This window comes from Buteo buteo, chromosome 23, assembly GCF_964188355.1.
Source record: "Buteo buteo chromosome 23, bButBut1.hap1.1, whole genome shotgun sequence".
In the NCBI taxonomy this organism is placed as follows: Eukaryota; Metazoa; Chordata; class Aves; order Accipitriformes; family Accipitridae; genus Buteo; species Buteo buteo.
The window spans coordinates 22,824,118-22,845,413 of record NC_134193.1 but is presented as its reverse complement, the minus strand read 5'-3'; the positions used below and the strand labels follow the sequence as shown (position 1 = coordinate 22,845,413).

The following is a 21,296-nucleotide window of genomic DNA, read 5'->3' as shown; positions in this document are numbered from 1 at the left end:
GTGACCTGTGACATTCCTGCAAATACCTTCCATAAAGAAATGATTCAGCAGTAAAATATTAAGTGCTGTAATGTTTACAAAATACATTTATTCTGTAGAATTCAGTAGAATTGTTAAACTATATGAGTTCCTGTATTATTGTCACTACAGTCTCTTCGTTCTTCCATCCTTAAGCACATATAAAAGTATATGTCTCTCATTTTTACAGAAGAGGCTTTCTTAGTTTATTTTGAACTGTCTTGTTAAGGAAGGATTTATATGCTGGTGCTGAAGCAGGACAGCGCTGGGCATGTTTTCTGCTTTTGAGCAAACTATCTGGGTGTGATAGTTTGCTTCCAGTGAAGTTTGACTCACTGTATCTGGAAAGTGTCAGAAATGAGAGCTTGAAAAGGTCATGACAGATCACTAAAGATAAATGGTTAAGGGAGAATAGCTGTTAAATGAAACAAATGGCTTAACTTGTGTAGCAGTGAAGGAGCTGACCCTGTCCAGTAGTGTAAGGACCATAAAATTTCCCTTTTATAACAATCTGTGAACTTGTATATTTTTGATGGCAGTATGCTGACAATGTGATTTTTATAATCTAATTTTTCTTTAAATCAAAGAAAACCACAGTAGGATATTCAAAGTTAGGGCAAATGTACAGCATCAAAACCTTTAAATAAAGTCCAAATAAGTGTATGTTGCTGGGGCTTCTCCTGAATTTTTTTTTTGATATTAAAAGAGCAATACTGGTAAAATAAGCATTGAGGTGCTATTTGGATTAGGGCTGCTGTGTGTTAATGTGTTCATCTTCTGTGAGTGACAGACTGCTCCATACAACCTGAAATGTAAAATACTATGTCTAATTCTTTTTTTCCATCGCTCATCAGTAACTGTGGTTTGGGAGCTATTTTGTGTCAGTTTAATGATGGCTAGTTGCAAAGACTTTTCGCTGTAGCATTTTTATGTCATCAGTTTTATATCGCAGCTGTAGCAAAGCGATGGTTTTTCTAGAGGACACCGAGAATCCAAAATCATTCCTTTGCTCCTTATTGACAGTATTGATGATGTCGGTAGCTGTGCAGGAGCATATCGGCTGTCAGGCTAGCTGAAATACGGTACAGTGGTTGCACTGAAAATATCTGTGTGGGTTTGGGGGTGAGTCCCAGTTTCCCAGGCTTCACACGGAAGGATTTTTACATGTGACAGAACCCAGACGTGGTGGAGAAAACACTCAGCGTAGCTCATCTCCACTCCCTGCACTTTGCTCTGACATTGTAAGACATACACGTCATTGAATTTGAATAGGTTCTGTATTGGGTTTTATTTCAGTTGTATAGAACAGCGTGAGCTATGTTTGTGAATTACGGTTTGCATACTGGTACTTTTTGAAACAGTTTAGCTGTTTGCAGGCCTGGTCGTTGAATCCGAGGCAAAGTTTACTGAAAATACTGGAGTAAGCTCAATCTTCTCGACATTGTGCTTAGTTCTTCTGTATTAAAAAGCGATACGTAAATGACCATGGGAGGAATGACCACCTTTTGACTGATGGTTTTATTACAGTGGAAAGCTTTAGCCATAGCAGTTTAAGGTCTGGGGTTTTATGTTTTAGCTCATATTACAGTGTAATGCACATACAGTAATACTCTCAACATTTTCACAAAGGTCCTATCACGTTGTGAAGAAATAAGACACATTTGCTTTTGTACCACATTAGCAAAACTAAAAGAAGCGTATTGTCTTGGAAGATTACTGCTGGCAAATATTTCAGAAAAGGGGGGGGCAGTTGCAGACCCCAACAAAGGAAGCAAGAACAGAACAGTGTTACTGGACTAATACATCGATGACATTTCTTTTGATAAAATGAACGAATTAAAAAAAATAGTAGAAGAAGCATTTTTACTTGGTTTTTGAGTATGACTAATTTGTGCTGCAATACAGAGACTGCAGAAGCCACATACATAATACTGTTTTGATTTTAGGTTTCAACACATACAGATTGTGAGAACAATAACACAAAAAAGACAACATTCTTTGTCAATGTGCTCTTTGGATGTGTGTGAGCTTAAGCCAGTGATGTCGAGATACAGAAATAATGGATGAAGTATACAGCAACAATTTGCAGATAAAAATAATAGAAGTTAAAGTGTATTTTACATGATAAAAAAAAGATGAAAGAGGAGGAAGTCTGTTACATCTGAGATGGTTACAAAATCCATGCTTGGTGAAGTAGCCTCTGCTGAAAAGATTGATGCAATGGGGAGTGACCTTGGCTTGGAGCAGGAGCTGGTGATGTATGTATGAGCATCTCTCTGCTAAATGGACCCAGATTTGTAGCACTAATATACATGGAAGCCCAGAACCAAACTCAGGATGGCAATAAATCAACAGCCACTTTGGGTGTCATTTCTGGTTTATATTCCACTATTGTTCTATCACTTTAATTCATGTCACTATCATCTGTTCATCTGGAACAGTTTTATATAATTTTCCAGTGGAGTTACCTGACAAATCCTATCAAATTAACAAGGTGCATTAGCAATATTGACTGACTGTGAATTCTGAAGTTGCAGGACCATAGAGTGTAAATTTTTTAAGAATATTTTCAGGGGTGACATTTTTAGAGGAAGGGATGGGGAACAACCCTCGCACACAAAGAATTTGCACCTTTATTTTTAGAACTTGCCTTGACTTTTTTCAGTGAGAAAATAAGAACTTGCACCATCAACTTTGCATATTTTCCTTAAACTACAGAAAATTCCATTTTGAATAATTAACCATTGCAGTGAAATAACAATGCCGATTTTAAATAATCTGTCCAAAATTAAATTACAAAACAAAATGGGCTCCAGATACAGCATCAGCCTGCTCAAATTACCTAGTTCTAGCAGTCCTTGTGTTAATTGGACTCTTGATACAGTGCTTAATTGAAATGTGATCTCTCTGATGTGACGTATGTTTAATGACAAAGCGCATTCTTGGATTAATAGAAGGGGGGAGGGGGCTGGTGGTGTTATTACAACTTAACCATAATGGCCAGGGTTAAAATGAAGGTAACCTTGTCTTAGTGGAAAGGAGTGCAGCAAGAAGCCCACTGTGTAGGTATCTGCTCCTTGCTCTCTGTATGCTTTGATTTTAGGTTTGCATAAAATACAAACGAAGGTGGTTTGCAAATTCTGCAGCTATGACCAGACTCTAAGAAATATGGAGTTAATTGTGGGGGGCTTGGGAGAGCCGTTATGTGCGTGGCATCTTACATTTATTTTGTCACATCTCTTAAAAGTTTTATCATTAGCCTCTTTCGGTTTTCTTGTGCTTCAGATGAGCCAAGTGTAATGTATTTGAAAGCATCATAGCCAAAAGCCTCAATAGGGAAAAGGTTATCTCTGCTGTTTTTCCAGAGATGCAAGAGTTAAATGATCTTTAAATACTTTTTTCCTGTATGGCTTCCTTTTGTCGCTTTCTCATGAGCTTCACCAATAACTCATGACTGAAGAAATGCAATTATTTTTAAGGCTCCACACTTCTTGATGTAAAAAGCACGCTAGGAAGTTTGTTCAGTCGTGTCAACAGCTACTGAACAACGAGCTTCTGTTCATCAGCGCAGTGTAGCAGGGCTTTCTCTTCGCAATACTGCGACGAAGACCGCTGTAAATTACAGCGAGCGTCCCGGGCCGGTTCCAGCACGCCGTTAGCCCGCAGCCTGCCCCGGCAGCGTCCCGCTGGAAAGACTGTTCTTGCACGGCTTCGGGGGTAACGCGCGGAGGGACGATGGAGGAATTTTCTCCTCTCGCTCGCAAAAGGTCCGCCGCAGGATTCGCGTGCGGCAGCGCGCCGTATCCAGGTCAGCCTACGCGCAGCAGGAGCGGAGCACCAGCCATCTGGGGAAGCCCGTGTTGGGAAGCGGGGCCCGGCGCCCGTGCCAGGAGCTACACAAATCCTCAGCTTGCTTTCAAAGCAGCCTAATTAGAGCTGGCTTTAAAATGCCAGCAGTGTAAAAACGCACAGGATCGCTGGGACTGGATGTCTTTGTTTATGAGTATCTGGGTAACACAAAGAGCGTTTCTGTAACGCTGCAAAAGGGTGTTGTCCTCTCGTGTAGAGGATATAGAGTATACGCTGTATAGGAGATAGAACAGGGATGGTGTGTGATACTGCCTATTGCATATAACAGTGGTGATTGAAAAACTAGCAGTATCTTTTTATAAATCTTGCAGCTCGTGTAGCTACTGCTTCCAGTAGAGCTCTGTATGTGTTGGGAAGAATTTTTTCTGTGGTATTTCTTTCTTGTTGGTATGCTTATGCAGGAGAATAAAATGCAGATTATCGATGCAGTTTGATAACCATTTGCTTTTGGTTTCAAAAGCTCCTGTGCTTTCAAAAAGCCCAAAAGGGCAATATACTTTCATCCCATTTAAGATTTATAAAGTGTGTCAAACGGCTGATATGAAATCGCTTAAACTGATCACTATTGTGGCGCTCTATTCTTTCTCATCTCAGGTATTTCTGGAGACAAGGTAGAGATAGACCCCGTTACTAATCAGAAGGCCAGCACTAAGTTTTGGATTAAGCAGAAACCCATTTCAATCGATTCTGAACTCCTCTGTGCCTGTGACCTTGCGGAAGAAAAAAGCCCAAGTGAGTAGTCCTTTTTATTTATGTTCTCTCTTCTCTGCCTCCCTGTATGTGCTAGATGTCCAAAGAATTATTGCTACCATGTCCTTTTCTTTCTATAGGTGTATTTTATTCATTATAGGATGTTTTTAATCTGACTCGATTCTGTTATAGAGAACACAACATAAACAGATACACATTTTATGAGTGTCCTTTTAATGCTGCTTACAGCTAATGGCATCATTAAGAGTGTTTCTTGCCCACTATCAGTAGCTGCTAATAGTGTCATACCAAGGAAACACTGGCTTTGCCTAGCTGGTCTCTAGCACAGTAGTGGAATACATGTTTCAACATAATTCCAGTTTTTTTTTGAACTTCTTAACATCCACACTGGTTTTAAACAATTTCTTAGGTGCAGTTGAGGATCTCGGACACACAGTAAGTATCAGTGCAGTCTGTATTTGCTTCAGCTGTGGCTGCAGGGTCACCAGGATTACGACATGCCACTCTGAGAGTTCAGTTTCAGGAAAGCAGTGACCGTGCCTATCCAGCAGTGATAGCTAAGCTAGCTGGAGGACTGGTTGGACATCCCACTTGAGCCAGTCGTCATCAAGAGGTCAAAGTTTGCTACGTTGAGAGCACAGCTTCAAAAGCCAAGTGCTTTTGCTTGTTGTATCAGTGGAGTAATGAGAGTCTGTATCTGTGAAATTTGTTTTAAAAAGCACAAGATGGGCCCTAGGGGAATTGGGCAATGTCTCCCGGTGGTGCCAAAATGTAACTATCTACTATCAAAAAGTAACTGCGGTTCAAAAGCTCAGGTGGATTTTATTACACTTGTGCTTTTGCAGGGTAGGGATGCTAAGTATTAAGTACTTATCTGCAAGGTGACAGAGAGGGAGAATTATGTGATACATATTTACAGAGGTAATGATCTGTTGAATTCTCTTGGAAGAGTAAATTTATGGCTGCCACAGATTTTATCAGCAATTATTGAACTATATCCTTCTCCCCTTCATTACCCCTTCCTACTTCCGTGTTCTTAGTCCAGTCATTGTCTTCCTTTTCTGTCTCTTCAGCAAGATTTCATGGTCCTTGAGAAGGCATGATCCCAAGGAGAGACTTCCCTAATGACCAGGCAGTCCAAAACATATAACAGTTGTCTTTATAGTTCAGGGTGTGGTTTTGCGCTTGTAAATATATTAACACCTCTGGGTTTGTAGCCACATTTCATTCTGAATGCAAACACCTGTGGTGGTAAAATTGTGCCCAGAAAACGGGGCTGTATCTGAAAAGCCAGCCTTGAAACGCGAGGTTTCCAGCTCGCATTCCTGTTAACACGATGGTCTGAGACCTTCAAGCTGTCCCGAACACCTCCAGAACTGCATCCTGCAGGGGATGGGGCTCCTCAGCCCCAGAGGCAGCACCTGCTGCTATAGGAAATTATGTTTGTACCCAAAGCCTGCCAACCCAGAGGGACATAAGGGACAGAATTTCAACCCCCAAATAGAGTCCAGCGGTGGAAGGGCAGTACCTTCACATGGAGACTGTTGAATGAAGAATCGTGGTCACTTTGGGACGCATGCTGACAAGTTACGACAAAGGCAACCTTTATGATACTGAGGTTTTTTATTTACTCATTTTCACGTGGCTGTCATAAACTTCTCCTGTTAAATAAGTGTTCAGCATAGTTCCAAAAGGAGAAAATAATTCCTCCTGAAATCTGCTGACCTCTTCCCAATTCACTAAAGATGTTCCAAAAGTCATTATTTTAGGCCAGTAGAAGAGACTTTTAGTGTGACATCTCAGAATGATACATTTTGGGGAACTCTTTAACAGCAGATCAGTATCTCTTGAATGTTAAATGGAAAAAAGTTATTTTAGTAGCATAAAGGAATGAAGCTCACTGTATTTCACAAGTTTTGCCTGTGATTTTTATCGGCATAGTGATATATGTTTGTAGCAGTTTGCATCAAAAATTATTCCCCGATCTTCCTTGAATGAATTATTGCAAAGAAAGAGAAGTTGAGTAAAGATAAGGTCTTTGAGTTCTGCAGTATGTTTTGTTTTCATGTTTTTATCTCCTGTAACACAAACATGCTCCATCTCGTCTTTCAGAAGTGTTCTGCACATGTAACAGTGCTTGTACAGTTACACCGGGTGAAAATACAGTGTATGTTTTATTAAGCTGCCTGCCTTTCCTAGACATTGGCAGTTGGGATTATAATAAAGTTGAGTGCTGCTTTGCTAGACTGACTTCTTGTAATTCTGAAGTGAAGGATTTGCAGGAGCCTCCAAATGTGACCTTACTCTTTAGTAAGGGGAAGGGGTGTTGGGAGTGGAGTTTCATCACTGTAATCAGTATAGCTGGAGGTTCCTGCAACAATTGTTCCTCTGAACGTGGTAATTAACACAGTTTAATATTCAGTTAGCCCTTACTTTCTGCAGATTGAGGAGATTTCAGAGTTTTTACTGGTACTTTTCTGCAGAAACGTAAAAACAGAAATTGTGTTTCAGTACAGTGGAGAGCCTCATGCTTATTTTCTGTTAGTTTTCTCTGAAAAGACAGGTTCATGCAGCAAAGCTGTAGTGGCACTTATGTGAGTGTTAAAGGACTCAACAACTTCAGAGATGATGTGCTGTGAATATTTACAGATGGACTCGGAGTCGTTCTGGATGGGGCTGAAGCTTTCCTGTGCTGTGAGTTCGCAGAACTTATAGCTGTGTTCAGTGAAAACAGAAGATGAAAATAGAAAGCTTTGGCATCTGATTTGCCTTTAGTGTGGTTATTGTAGGCAGGAATGGCTGATGATTTTTGTTTGCCCTTGTAGTAGGCCTGGGTCAGCATTTGAATGTTTATTTGTAAATTAAATCAGACTCCCTGAATTTAGACAGAGGGAAGAGGTAATGGCCCTGCTGGCTCGATCAAATGCCATTAGAACCTGAAAACACTGTGTTATAAACGGCTTGTTTAAATCAGGTTCGGTCTGATTATCACGAGAGATTCTGAATGTTTTGAATCTTGAAAGGAAGCATCCTATCATTGAGAAATAAGATTTAAGCCTTAATAAAGTAGTTGTCATTTTTATAGCTGAAAAGAGCTTTGTATCTCAATTAAGTGTACATAATATAAAGTCTTAAGGAAGCAACATAATACGTTTAATACAATTATATCCCTTTGCAATAGTGTAATTTAAAGGAAATCTGATTCTGTTAATGTCTCTTACATTACTTGGACAAAGGAGAAACTTCAGTGTCACTGACCACTGCCTTTTTACAAAGTGCACTGTGGACCAAGCGCGGCTGTGATGGATGTGTTGTGGCCATCCCTTCCGAGGGCCGGGGCTACCAGGCTGCCTCGGCATCCGCACCACGGGAGCGCTGAGCCGGCGCTGGTGCGTGGAGGGGTGAGCAGACCTCAGGGAAGGCCTTTCAGTGGCACTGAGGCTAATCAGTTGGGCAGACTTACAGTTTTCAAAATACGTGGGGTTCTTCCATTCATGTGTATTTTATGGTAGCTGCAGAAAGCGGATTTCTTTGATAATTTTCTTGAAACGCTGAAGAAACGTTCTCTGTGATCCTTTTTTTGCCTTTTTTTGTTTTAATAAAGCAGATACTTCTCAGCTGCTAGGTCAAAATATCCTTAATATTAAGGTAGTCTAAACAAAGGTGTTCTGTAGGTCACGGAGTACATTGGTAACTTCAGTTTGTAATTTAATTGCTTGCTTTGCACCCTGCAGCTTAAGATTTCCTTTAAATTCTTATTCCATTGTTGCACTGGGGCTTAACAGAGTGTTAACCTGGTAATAGGCACAGGGCCTCCCCATTATATGTCTCGCTATCGAGCGGTTCTGCATGACTAGTTAAAAAAGATGGCAAGAAGATTAATGAAAGCCGCCTAGTACAGAAGGGGGGTAGGTACCTTTGCAAGACTTCTAGCGAGGAGATATTAGAGCTGAACCAGAGCTTGGCTTTTTCTTTATCCTGCGACCTTTGAACCTGCCTTACTGTCGAGAGCTGCCAGCGGAGCCGACGTTTTGATTGATGTTGCTACACGAGTCAGTCTTTCCCATTGAATTCCACATCTGCACGAAAATAGCTTTTCTAGCAGTATTCATACTGGCTGTAAGTGATAGCCAAAGTGATGCCTGAAATGCTTTTATGTAGTTTTCATTTAAAGCTAAAGGTATTTGATGTTTTAATTCAGTATCCAGTTCCTCCAGATTATGCACGTTGGGTAATACTAATTCAATGAATTCATTATTGGGTTGTGAAAGGACTGAAAACATACAGAAAGCATTGGGAAGGCATGGATTCCTGCTGCTTGGGGAGCTTAAATAGAGATGTTGCACGTTTGCTCAGAGCCCTGCAAGTGGAGCCAGAGCAGAGAGGCAACAATTATCCATGTGCTCTGCAAATGGTGCACAAAATCTTGTGTGGTAGTTCCTAATATTCATGCTCCCGCTGTGAATAATGCGGTGTGTGAAATAATAGAACAAAATTCATACTTGATAGGAGAATAATCACAGATGCTCCTCAAAAGGTAAAAAACAGGTTCAGCGGAGAAAATGGTCCCAAACTTCAGTCTTGGAGCGAAAGAAATCTCAAAGTGTGTAACAGAAAGAAATGAGTCCAAATGCACGTGGACATGCTGTTTGCAGAGCAGTTAAATGCCTCAGAGGAAAGGCAGCGAAGGCGCAGATGGCGCTTGGGTTTGCTGCGTTTTCCATTTTCTGTGGCAGGCTCAGGATTGTGCCCGGGCTGGGGGGGCCAGGCTGAGCCCCAGCGAAAGGCCGGGGGTGTCGGGGAGCTCGCGAGCCGCCGTGCGGGTTCGGCAGTAGTTCGTGGGGTGTGCTGCACCAGGGAGGGGGTCCGGCAGCGAGGGGAACCACGTCCACCTGCCTGCGCGGCTGAAGGAGCGGGCAGCGGTTTGGGGACGGCTTCGCTGCGAGAGACTCTCCTGCCTCTGCCCCATGGACGTGGCTGCAACTTATTAAATCCATCCCTCTTGAACAGCCTTTTCATAAAAGTACTCTGGAGCACAATCAGGAGTGTGCATTGCCTCATCCTTTTAACAAATATGTTTTGTAGCCCTATTAAAAGGGGTCTTCATCTATCCTGTCAAAGCTATTCTGCTGGGGTTTTTTAGTTTAATTACACTATCCAATTAAAACTCCTTGCTGCATTTTGATTCGCTTCTCCTTGGGCTTGAGTGGATATGACATTTACAAGGCTCGCCTTTCAAGCAGACAATGGCGTGATTGATGAGGTGCAGACGCAATGAAGGAGGCGATTGCCATGTGGAAACACTGCTTAGTGCATTTTGATTTATTTATCATCTTTTTTCCCAAACAAGGTTGCTGGTGAAGAGGTTTTGGGCAACCCGGAGTTCTACCTCAATTTTCACCATTCTTGCAAAAATCTTTATTACTATTCTGCCTTTGATGATAATTTGAAGAAGAAACGAAAGGCTTTGGGGGGAAAAAAATCCAGATGTGTGAACAGTTACCACAATTTGACATAAAAGTGGATGTAGGCAGCACTTTAATTGCAACTTTGCTTTCAGGACATCTGGAAACAAGACATCCACTAATACCAATGTTTTCTAATAAGCCTGCAGTAGAATATATAGACCTGTGTTGTAGGAAAAGCGATCCTGAAATATGCTGCTCCCTGAGAGAATGGGGCAAGCCAGCAGGACAGCACTGTTATTTTTTTCCTTAACACTCATATCATTTGTTCCCACTTAAGTAATGCCTTGGTCTGAAGGAGATCCATTACAGGTGCGTGGCGGGCAGTCTGAACTCATCGGTGGTTCCACTGATACCAGTGGGGTCAGGATTTCATCCATAACTCTGACTGCTGTCACTACCTCTGAAGGAGACATCACCTCTAAAATATGTACCTCTCGGATAAATATCACTTGCATAAAATGGGCTTAACCCCGCTTTTACACTCAGGACAATATTCCCGTTTAATCTGTGCTGGGTACTATATCCCTGATAATCCAGCTGCAGTGCAACTTGTGACATCCCCCTAGAAGAAAACTTTTTAGTTTCCTTGTTACTAGAGGTTGTCAGGATGGGCGCTTTGATGGTAATGCAACACTTGCATTTTGGTAGGACCTTCAAGCCCTGCTCCAGGGTCACGGCATCTTTTTTGAGGTAGCACATGTGGATTTCAAACAACAGTGTCCCTCCCCAAAGCTTTCAGATTAAATATAACAGTGGTTGGTGACCAGAGGTTACCCCATTTCATGCAGTGGTTTAAGTAAATTTGCCTTTGTATAGAAACATTGTTTGTGTGTATTTTATTTTCATCATTCCTTGCTTTTTTACTAGTATATTTCTAATTCATTGTAATCCTTTCTGAGTCCATGAGAAGAAGTTACACGGTTTGATCCTGTTGTACTCACCATTTCTGAAATGGTGAAAATCTGTGATGTCAAATGATGCCCGTAAGTGGTTTGTTCTTCAGAGAGGTCTTTCTCTAGCTATTTATTCCACTAATAACTCTTAATTGTTGACTTCTGCCTTATGGCCCTGTAATGACAAAGCAATCATCAAGGTATATTGAAAAATTAACATAAATTTGCATTTTCCAGTGTTTGTTTTCTCTTTTGTCTAATTCATGAATATTCTTTTCATCCTCCATCTAATTAGTGATTTAATTCAGTGCATGCTGTTTTAGAGAGTGGCACTGGCAAAAGAGAGGTTTTTGGTACAGTCCAAATTGGGGTATGGGAGAGGAAGCAGAAAAACTATTTCTAGTCTTGGCAGATTTGGTAAAAAAATTGTCTTTTCTTGTGCAAATTCGCACCCTTCCAAGGTTTTCCAGGCAAAAAGTGTATTTTTTTAGACTCTGATAAAAAGAGTTTATTACTTAGATTAAAAAGTGAAAATTTTTTTCGCCTGTATCAAGTGAAGTATGGTGGACTGCAAAGTTTTTGTGAATTTTCCCAAGACTGTAACTTGCAGAAATCAGCACAGGATTTACCAGTGACTGTATAAGCACATATTAGTCAGTAATTGGAAGCTGTAATTCAGCAGTATTTCTCACCTGCTGCATGTAAACACAGAAACACTGAGAAGTCGGGGGGGATGAAGCACAGGGTGGAGGTTGCATGAGTACAGTTTCACCAAACCTGCGGAAGACAGAGAGGAGAAACGTGAGCAGCAGATTTACATCTGGCTGTGCTACTGGGTTTGGAGGAATTATTGGTTATGCCGTAAGTAGCCTCTTCCTTCACTTTTTTGGCAGTATAGTAATGTTAAATATTAGGAGATATGCCAAACAGTTGAATTTAAGACATCGTGCTGAAAGAGTAAATGAGCTCTCCTTGGTGAATTTCCAGTGAATTAGCATCTTGCCCTTCTGCCTGAGTCTGCTGTAGGCTTTTCTCCAGGTATAACCACACAGGAGCCTATTAGTGTTCCAGGGTTAGAAAAGATTTATCAGCATTCAGAGCTGAGGCCAAAGGGCACCGATGGTAGGATGTCGTTTTCCTGCTGTCGCAGCGAGGTTAGCCCCAGCGCCGGCTGGGGAGGCACGGCAGGAGCGCGGCTGGCACGGGGCAGCAGCACGAAACCTGCTCAGGTTTGCTGAGCTCGCCTTGTGGGTTGTACCTACATCAGGACAAAAGCCTGTGATAACAGATGAGTTTCTGTCGTTTCATTTGCCTTCCATAAACGTTTTAACAGATAAACCTAGTTGGGAATAACGTGTATTTTCCGTTGCACAGCTGATTAATTCTGATTGCAAAATATTGAGATTTCCCCCTGTTCAGTTCACCCTTGCCATCCGCTGCAGTGGCTGACATTAAATACACTTCTGCGTGGTCTCGGTGCAGGGCAGTGACAGACAGCACTGACATTTGCTGGAGTTGAACACTTGTGTTTCAGACCCACAAGCTAAAGGACACCAAACCATTGTTCGTGTAGGAGTCATGGTAATGAAGTCATTTGTGCGGTATCTGCATTTGTTTTAATTCTGCCATCATGTGTGGTAGAAGCCACTTGAGCTGCTGCTGTTTGTTACCTGATATTCTTATATGGAAATATAAAACCAGGGAAGTTCCTATTGATTTCTGAATCGTCAAGGGTGTTGCTCTATTGGAAAGAGGTACATCACGTATTTAAGCACTCTTGGAAATGGAAATCAATCTCACAATTCATAAATTCCATCTGGCTAGAATAGTAGCAGAGCAAAGTGCCAGTTATGATTTCAGTGAACTAATATTTCATGCTGTAAATAGTATAATGTGGACACGGAGCACATAAACATAATGCTGTAATGGGGCTTTCTAAAGAAAAGTCGTCTTAGCTTCTTTCCACTTAATCGCCCGTCAGGACGTAGGACTGGGTTACGCGGCCTGCACGGCCGGTCGCGCACAACCGCGGCAGGCGCCGCGCGTTCGGGCTTCGCGTCGGATTCATCGGCGGCGCCGCGTCCCCTGCGACTCCCGAGAGTCCGTGCGGGAGCGCGCATCTGCGGCTCAGCCAGCGCCTCGCTGGAAAGGCAGGGACTGGAGCAGCCTCCACACCGGCGGGACCGGGAGCGCCTGGCTGCGGCAGCCGGGCTGCCGGAGGGGGTGCGCGGTGCTGGCGCGGCACGGGGCGGCCCTGGGCGAGCTCTGCCTCCTGCTGCATGGCACGTCGGGGTTGTTACTGGCATCTGTTGCTCTAACTCTCATCGAAAGAGCTGACTCCTCACAATCCTAAAATAAGCGCTCGCAATAAAGGTCTGCGTCCTGCTTCTGTCAGCTGTACAAATACTTCTGCCGGAGAGGAGGAGGAGATCGCCGGTTTGAAAGAAAGATAGAGGTACTGGGGAAGGTTTCCTCGTCAGGCATGATGGAGGCTGTGATCTCGCTTGATTTGCATATTTAATATTTCATTCTGTGGTTCTGTGCCCTACCTCTGCGGGGGGATGCGCAGCAGGGCAGCAGAGCTCGAGAGGAGCACGCCGGCGGCACGCCGGGTCTTTCTGCTCCCTGCATCCCACGCGGGCTGTGCCGCTGCTACCGGCGCGGCCGCGGTGCCGCACACCCGGCCCGCTCTCCGCCAGGTGAGCGATGAACGCGCCCGGAGGTTTAGTGCCCGCACTGTTGGCTTCACGGAGCGGGTCGATGTTCGCCTTGGGGGAAGCGGGCGACGGAGCCCCGGCCGAGCTGGGTGCCGGCGCCGTGGCCGGGGTGCCGTGCGTGGCCCTGCCTGCGCTGCGCCCGGACTGAGAGCGAGCCGGCAGAGAGCCCGCCTGGAGAGAAGGAGCCGTTCCGCTGGAAGCGAGGGGCTCGGCTTCTGGCACTTTCCGAGCCCGCCCAGCCTTTCCCACCGGCTGAGCCGTGCGGGGGCAGGAGCCTCCGGAGCAGCCGGCGAGGGGAGGGCAGCGTGGGGAGAGCGGGCTTCTCGGGTGGAAGGAAACGTCTAAACCGGGTGAAAGGAGTCTTGATCCGTGCCAAGAACCACCCCACGAACTTCCAAGACCCAAAACAAAGAATCTCGTTGGAATCCTCCAGACCCTGTTTTGTGCCATTTTGATTTTCATTTTTGGTAATCCGTTTCTGTCACTGCGTGTAATATTAAATGCCCGAGGAAAACTGTGATAGCTGGTGGGGCGCGGTGCTGTGGCACGTCCCCAGGAATGGTGCAGGGGCACTTTTGGAATTGTAAAGACACTGAATTCAGTCCCAAGCAGACCCAGGCATGCATGCATTAACATACTGATGAGCTCGCTGCTAGGAATTCCCGCATTTTTAGTACCACGGAGGCATCATTTTTCAAATGATTTAAAGGGGGGGGGGTATTAGTATTAGCCAATTTTTCAATATAGAATTTATATTCCAGATTAGTGTATCATAATGGTGTTTAATTAACATGCCACAATAAAATACTCGCGTCTCAAATTTTCTGGCCGAGCATATATCAGTCACTTTTTGGAAATCTGGAGAATTAGATAATGTAAATAAGATTTCAAATTAGCTTTCCTCCAGGAAAGACCTGAATTTACAGTAATGTGGCTTTTACTCTACGGATTACTAACTTTGACCTTTGAACTGAATAAATTATGAGAAAACTGATGGAAAAGTACAATGTATAGAATATGCTTAATTTTAATTTTGAAGCCATGAACATCCATACAAGTGAAGGATATTTTGCCTTCCCACATGTTCTGCATATAGACCTTTATGTTAAAGCCGTCCCGCCTATCCCGCCTGCCATACTTTTAAAGGTCAGGAGTTCCCGTGCTGTTCTCCAAAGGCAGCCGTGGAGGCTGGCCAGGCTGTCAGCACCTCGTGTCCATTTAATCACTTAAAACCTCCATTTGGGACTGAGCAGCGGTGAAGCCCGCCAGCAAAGTGCTACGTAGATAGAAATTACAGTTATACTTCAATTTTGATTGTCCTCCTTGTAGGAAGGGAGATGCCTGGTTTTGAGTATCTGTTCCATAGCATAGTTGCTGCATCCTTTTGTATTTTACAGCGGTGATGTTCCCCTTTGCTGTAAGCAACTGGGTAGGTTTGGGTGATGTTTTGGGGAGAGGTTGTTGGAGTGATGATTCTGGGGTTAATTGGCCTTTTATTTTAAATATAACACTTATCTTCTGCATGTGATGATTATACAGTGAATAGTTACATAAAGTAGTCCTAATGTGGTAGTTTAACTGAAATATAGTCTTGGGCTGAATGGGAGCTAACTAGCCATTTGATAGATTTTTGCATTTCCTGCAGTGGGGATGTGATGGGAAAACGAACTTTATTGAATAGAGTTCAGCTGCTCCTGTAAGCCACCACTTGCCTTAAATTGAAATGACATGAGAAGCCTGTCAGCGTTTCATTACTTCCTTCTGTTGTGCTGATGGTATGCTAAGATCACCATCTGTGTTTTTCTTCTGTCAGGCACACAAGCTCAGCTGAAACTTTACAGGAATATTCTGAACAGTTTTTTTCTTATCTTTACAGGTCATGCAATATTTAAACTTACATATCTAAGCAATCATGACTACAAACACCTTTACTTTGAATCAGATGCTGCTACTGTCAATGAAATTGTACTGAAGGTGAGTATTAAATTTTAACGTGACCCAAAATCCTGGGTGTTTTACCGCTTGTTAGACATGAAAGTATTCAAGAGGCTCTGGAAATACATGAACGGTGCAGTGCCTGAGGACCACTAAGGTGCATTTAACTTACCAGGCTAGTTGCCTGGTGCCTGTTATTTTATTCATTTTTCACACAGCCATACAGCAGGCTGTCTGTTTGTGTATAAGATTTCCTTTTATACTAGTTTCTGGTTAATAGAGACACCGGTTTTCTGTGGCATTTCACAGGAAACTACCAGATTTCATTGTGTCCAGATAGTTTCCCACTCCGGACATGTGAGATGGTCTGCAAGCCCCGTGTCGTGGCGGAGGTGCAGGTGCTGCGCGGGGTTGGGTGCCCTGCCCCGGACCTGCGGCCGGCAAAGCACCGTGGTGCCGCCGGCACTGCCGTGTGGCTGCCGGCACGGGGCCCAGCCTCAGAGACCCGGGCAGGGCACCCGGCGTGGGTGAGCCCCCAGCCAGGACGGCAAGGGGCTGGAGGAGCCGGCGTGGGGCTTGGCAGCGGGGCGGGCGGCTGAGCAACGGTCCCGGCACCGCAGGGGCTTCGGGAGCCGCAATTAATGTTGTTCGGAGATTCCGGGAGGGCTCCGGTAAAACCGCACGCTGACACGATGATCAAGGCCACAGGTTGACGCCGGGTTCGCGGCTCCAGCGCCGGCCCGGGCAGAGGCGGTGACGTTGCCAGGAGAGCGCTTCTCTCCTGCCTTTCGCACGTCTTTTCCAAGCGCGGGTGTTTGTACGAAGCAAACAGGTTCTTTTTCGCACCGTGATACTTTATCAGAGTTGTTTGCTTTTCTTGTGGCTCAGTACATACGTGTATTGGCTTGCTTTCTGAAACAAATTTTTTGCATCGCTCTTGGAAGATTAAACTTAATTTTCCACAAGCTAATATTTTATAGCAATTCAAATTTTAAAAAGCAGTAATTTTGGCAAGCCATCTGTTATGTTTGCCTTTATTTTCTGTGTGGAGTTTAGGGGATTGCTAAATAACTGCCACACAATGAAATAATTTTTATTAATAACATAGAAGGTGAATGTATTTGGGGGGTTTACTACTTACTTTGTGAACTGTTAGGCTGATTCTTTTGTTCCTACTTTATCTTAAATAAGCTATTGTAATCCAGAACACTTGACGCATCTGAGACTGGTCATAAAAGGTGGCTAAAAAAAAGGTTTGGTATGGATAACATGAATATTCAAGAGAAAAATATTATTGAACAGTACTTTTTTTCTGACGTTGCAGATTGTTTATATAGAACATTTTCTGGTTTCATGCATAAGTTACCAGTTTGTTTTCAATTCCATCAGCATTAGGAGATGCAGAGAAATCAGACTTTTCAAATTAGGCTTTTTACATGATCAAGTGAGAAAGACCAAGGCTTTATTGACCATGAAAATTCCCTATATTTTTATGCCTTAAGCTGTAATATGCAATGAAAGTGAAACACTCTACAGTGCATAAAATTGTGCAAGTTTTAAGCCACAGCATATTAACCAGCTAATGGCAGACCAAAGGGCATTTTTATCTTTTTGATTCTTGCATTAACCTTCCATTAAAATTATCTATGTGATTATCACAAAGCACTGGAGATAATAAATTTAGGGAATAGCAGGCTTGTTAAATATCATTTAAAAATGCTTTCATCAAGTAAAATGTGCCAAAACACAGGGAAACTATGAGATTAGCTGAGTATGCAAACATCGTAATGAAAGAATTATTTTTATTGAAGCTGATAAAGTCTTTTATTGAAACTTACTATATTAGACCAGCACTCTGGGTCTTCACGACTTGCTGCGCTCACGCAGAGGTTTGGGTGACAAGGGGGGACGAGGGGAGAGGGATGCTGAGAGCCCGTGGCTGCCGTGGCCTCCCTGCGCTGAGCCGAGGGCTGCGGGAGGAAGACCCGGAAAGCGGCCCCGCGGAGAGCAGGACTCTCGGAGCTCCGGGTTCCCTCTGCCATCGTTTTGTTGATGGCCCGCTGGGACCAGTTTCACTAAAGCCTCATTCAGTCGGCTGCTGTGAGGGTCCCTGCCCTCCCCACGTTGTCCCACGGAAGCACCGACGAAATTAAATACTGTTTCATGTCTTGCAGGTTAACTATATTCTAGAGTCACGAGCAAGCACAGCCAGAGCAGATTATTTTGCTCAGAAACAAAGAAAACTGAGCAGGAGAACAAGCTTTAGCTTCCAGAAGGAGAAGAAGTCAGGACAGCAGTAACGCCTAGCCTCGAGGAGAGCCTGTCTGCCGAATTCGGAGGAGGAGACGCTCCCCACCGCCCGAGACAGGTGGGAGCCAGGACTGCGGTGCTCCTGCTGCCAACAGGCAGGAGCAGCCGGGGAAGAAATCTGAATTATCCCGTCTCTCACGGTTGGAAGATTATCCCTCGTTGGTGATGGGAAGTCTCCCCTGTGACAAATATAAAGAGCCATATCAGCCGGAAAGAAGACTGTTACGCTTCAGGTTCCTTTGATTAGAAATAAGAGAATGACGTAGACTGGCATCATTTAATTACTGTATTATGTACAATCACAAGAAGAGATGTGATTACATATTATTTCACAGCCTGGTTAAAATAAATTATATACATCTGTAATACACCCACATACACACAGGTATTGCTTGTGACATGATCAAATTTCTAAAAACAAAATGTAGGACAAATGTATCCATTTTTACTATTAATAAACAGATGTAAGCTTTTTCAAGGTCCATATGATGCACAGTTCTTTTGGGGGGAGGCTGTAGTCCCAGATGGTTTCACTTCTGTTGCTGAAGTGCAGGAGGCAACCGTGAGCCAGGGAACAGCAGCCATTGCAGGGGAGCCGATTTGTGAAGAAACGTTGAGACAGTCAAGTCTGTTGTGGTTTGTTTTGTTCAAAAATATTTTTATTTAACTGTGCTTTTCAGCTTTGCATACGTTTTATTGGAAGTTACTTGCTGTAGTCAGCACAGTGTTTTGAAAACCAAGGCAGCGTCTCTGCAGTTGAAAGGAGAGCATCCTCCTGCCTGCGCGAGCTGCCCACGTCCACCCGTGGATCCACGGCTGCTGCTGCACTGGGGTCTGCTCTTTCTCTCTGAGACAGCTTGCACCTGAGGACTGATAAATGCCTTCACCTTTTCTTAATATTATTCTTTAAAAATAAAAATTAAGACCGACTTTGTACTGGGATTTGTAACTATTTTGGCCTTGTCCATCCTTAATAATACATCAGGGAACATGTGAATGGGATTACTGGGAACCAGAGCTGCATTTCTGGTTCAGCTCACCAGAGGTGTCTTTCATAAATCCCTCCAGGTCGTTGAAGCTGGAGCTCTCTGCACTGCTGCTGTGGATTTTGTATCAAGCAGATGCCCCCAGTTGGAGAGGCGTTTAACCACAGCCGGGGCTGCAGGGCAGGCTGCAGTGCTGCGGGTCCCGCGGGCAGACCAGGCTCCCTCCTGCCGCCCAGCCTCGCCTGCCACAGCGTGACCTCTTACGGTGTCCTACCTTGCTTTTGTATAGAGAAAAGTTTCTGAGCCTTAACACATAGTTTAGGAATAAACACTAAGGCAGAGAGGTCTATTTGTCACTTACCTGTTGCGTTTAAGTTCTCGGTTTTTAAAGGTTTAGCCCTCCCGGAGCCGGTGTCGGTGCTGCCTCAGGAGGGGAGCCCTGCCTGCACCGCGGAGGCCAGCCAGTCTTCGCTGTACAGTCTTCCATGGTATCTGCAAAACAAGAGAAACAATATTTTATAGTATGATATTTTTTAATATTTTATATGTGCAAATGCAGCACAGATGCAATGGGGAAAGGCCCTTCAAATAATGCAATGTAAATGACTACTTTAACCACTTTGTGAACTATTTAACATTAAAGTTGTTATGTGAATGTTCTTTTGCCACCTAGTTTCAATTCTTTTTAACTGAACTAAAAAATTGCCTACGTTGGTATCAGAAACTACAGAAGTCTCCTACTTGCTTCCATGGCCGTAATGCTGTTGCCACCCACTTACATTTCTTTATTATAAGTAGGTATTCAATATATGCAGTATTTTGCTTTCAGTAAAGCCTAAAGATTCACATAATAAAAAAACATCTCTGCTGTCTAAACTGTGGTAACGTTTGTGGGTGCATAGTCACTTGCCCAGGCCACGTGCGTTTACACCATCTCGTAAATCACCTTCCACTTGCTTTATTTTTAGTGCAGTCTTCCCACGGAGCTGGGACGCGCAGCGCATCCCTGGGGAGGACGGGCAGGGCGGCAGGGACGGGACGCGGCTGCTGGAGGACGCTTGGAGGGCTTGGTGGGGAGCAGGCACAGTGTGGAGCCCAGAGTGAGTTTATTTGCTCCAAAAGAGCCGTTCACAGTTAAGAAGCGAATTTACTTCCACAAATCAGATCCAGTCGAATATGTGGTGTGGAGGAAACCTTCCTTAAATTCTGGAAACATCGAGCTTTTCAAGAGATGAACAGCCTCTCCCTCAGAACAGACATTTCTACTCTTTAGTGTTTGCTGAAAGAGTTAAATCAGAGCTCATGGTTGCAATCTGTGTGCAGCTGAACACAAATCCATCACGGGCTGGTCTTTCCCTGGTAGTTGTAGATTTAATTGATTCAGATGGGCATTCAACTGGGTCAGAAAAGCAAGCTGTTCCTTCCATGCCTTGTTACTGGGCTTCAGCAGAAGAGGGTGGCTGCCGGCTCACGTAACGAGGATGACTTCTTGGTGACGTGCATCGGTAGCTGTTGGAGGCATCAGAGGTTTTCTGAATTTTCTCTTTCTTCCGCTGTCAGAGGGGGACCTGGCTTGCACGTGCACCTGAAGTTTTATGGTCGATTGCACCTCATGGAGCAGAGTGTATGCCTGTAAAAAAATCACGGGCACAGACCCAGTGAGAGTCGGGGAGTGCAGGCACAGAGTGAGTGCAACCAGAGCCGGTTCCCCTCACAGTACCGGCAGCCCCGCGGGACTCGTACCTGTGGGCTGCTCTCAGCCCAGGCGCCTGCAGCAGCCGGTGCTGCTCACAGCTGGCCTCTCGCTGCCCATCTTGCCTGGCCTTGCACAAAAAAATGCTGCTCGGAGAGTCCCAAATCCTCTCGGAGAGACGGGTGACCTTTGCGGTGGGAGCCTGAGGTCACTCATTGTGCTCTGAGGGCGATTGAGCATTTGTCTGGGAGGTTTGTGAAAGAGCAAAATAGCTGATGAGGGGCTTTGCCCACTCGGGAGCGGTCGGTCAGGTGGGGATGGCCAAGGCTGCTGCAGCCGCAGCAAGTGCTGCCTGCGGAGATGAGCCCTCGCCGCCTCCTTCATCTTATCAGAGTATTGAGAAATGGAAGAGTAACCTTTTAGCAGAGGACACCCAGGACACTCAGGCATGTGCTGGCACCCAAGGTGGGAGCACTGGGATGCCTGGCCTGACCCGAGCTCTCCCAGGGCTCTGCAGGGGTTTGCCATGAACTCCCGCAGGAGCAATTCGAGCCAGAGGCTCCTTTGGGATTAGGCTGGCGGGAGCCTCGTGTATGCCGGGGGGTTTTGCAGCTGCCCCTCAGGCGACGGTGGCAGGGCTGGGACCCGGCCGGGAGCATGGGCTGCACCCACCCTGCACTGGGACAAACAGCCGA

General features: G+C 44.5%; 1 protein-coding gene across 3 annotated transcripts in view; it reads left to right on the top strand.

Moving 5' to 3' along the window:
* MAPKAP1 (MAPK associated protein 1) overlaps window positions 1-18,396 on the top strand; it is a 108,556-nt gene extending 90,160 nt beyond the window's left edge. For all 3 annotated transcript variants that reach the window (XM_075054797.1, XM_075054796.1, XM_075054798.1), the window contains 3 exons: window positions 4,483-4,620; window positions 15,554-15,651; window positions 17,787-18,396. In XM_075054797.1, coding sequence (XP_074910898.1) covers window positions 4,483-4,620; window positions 15,554-15,651; window positions 17,787-17,912 — 362 coding nt within the window. In that variant the 3' untranslated portion in view covers window positions 17,913-18,396. The remainder of the gene's footprint in view (window positions 1-4,482; window positions 4,621-15,553; window positions 15,652-17,786) is intronic.
* Window positions 18,397-21,296: the final 2,900 nt, after the last annotated feature.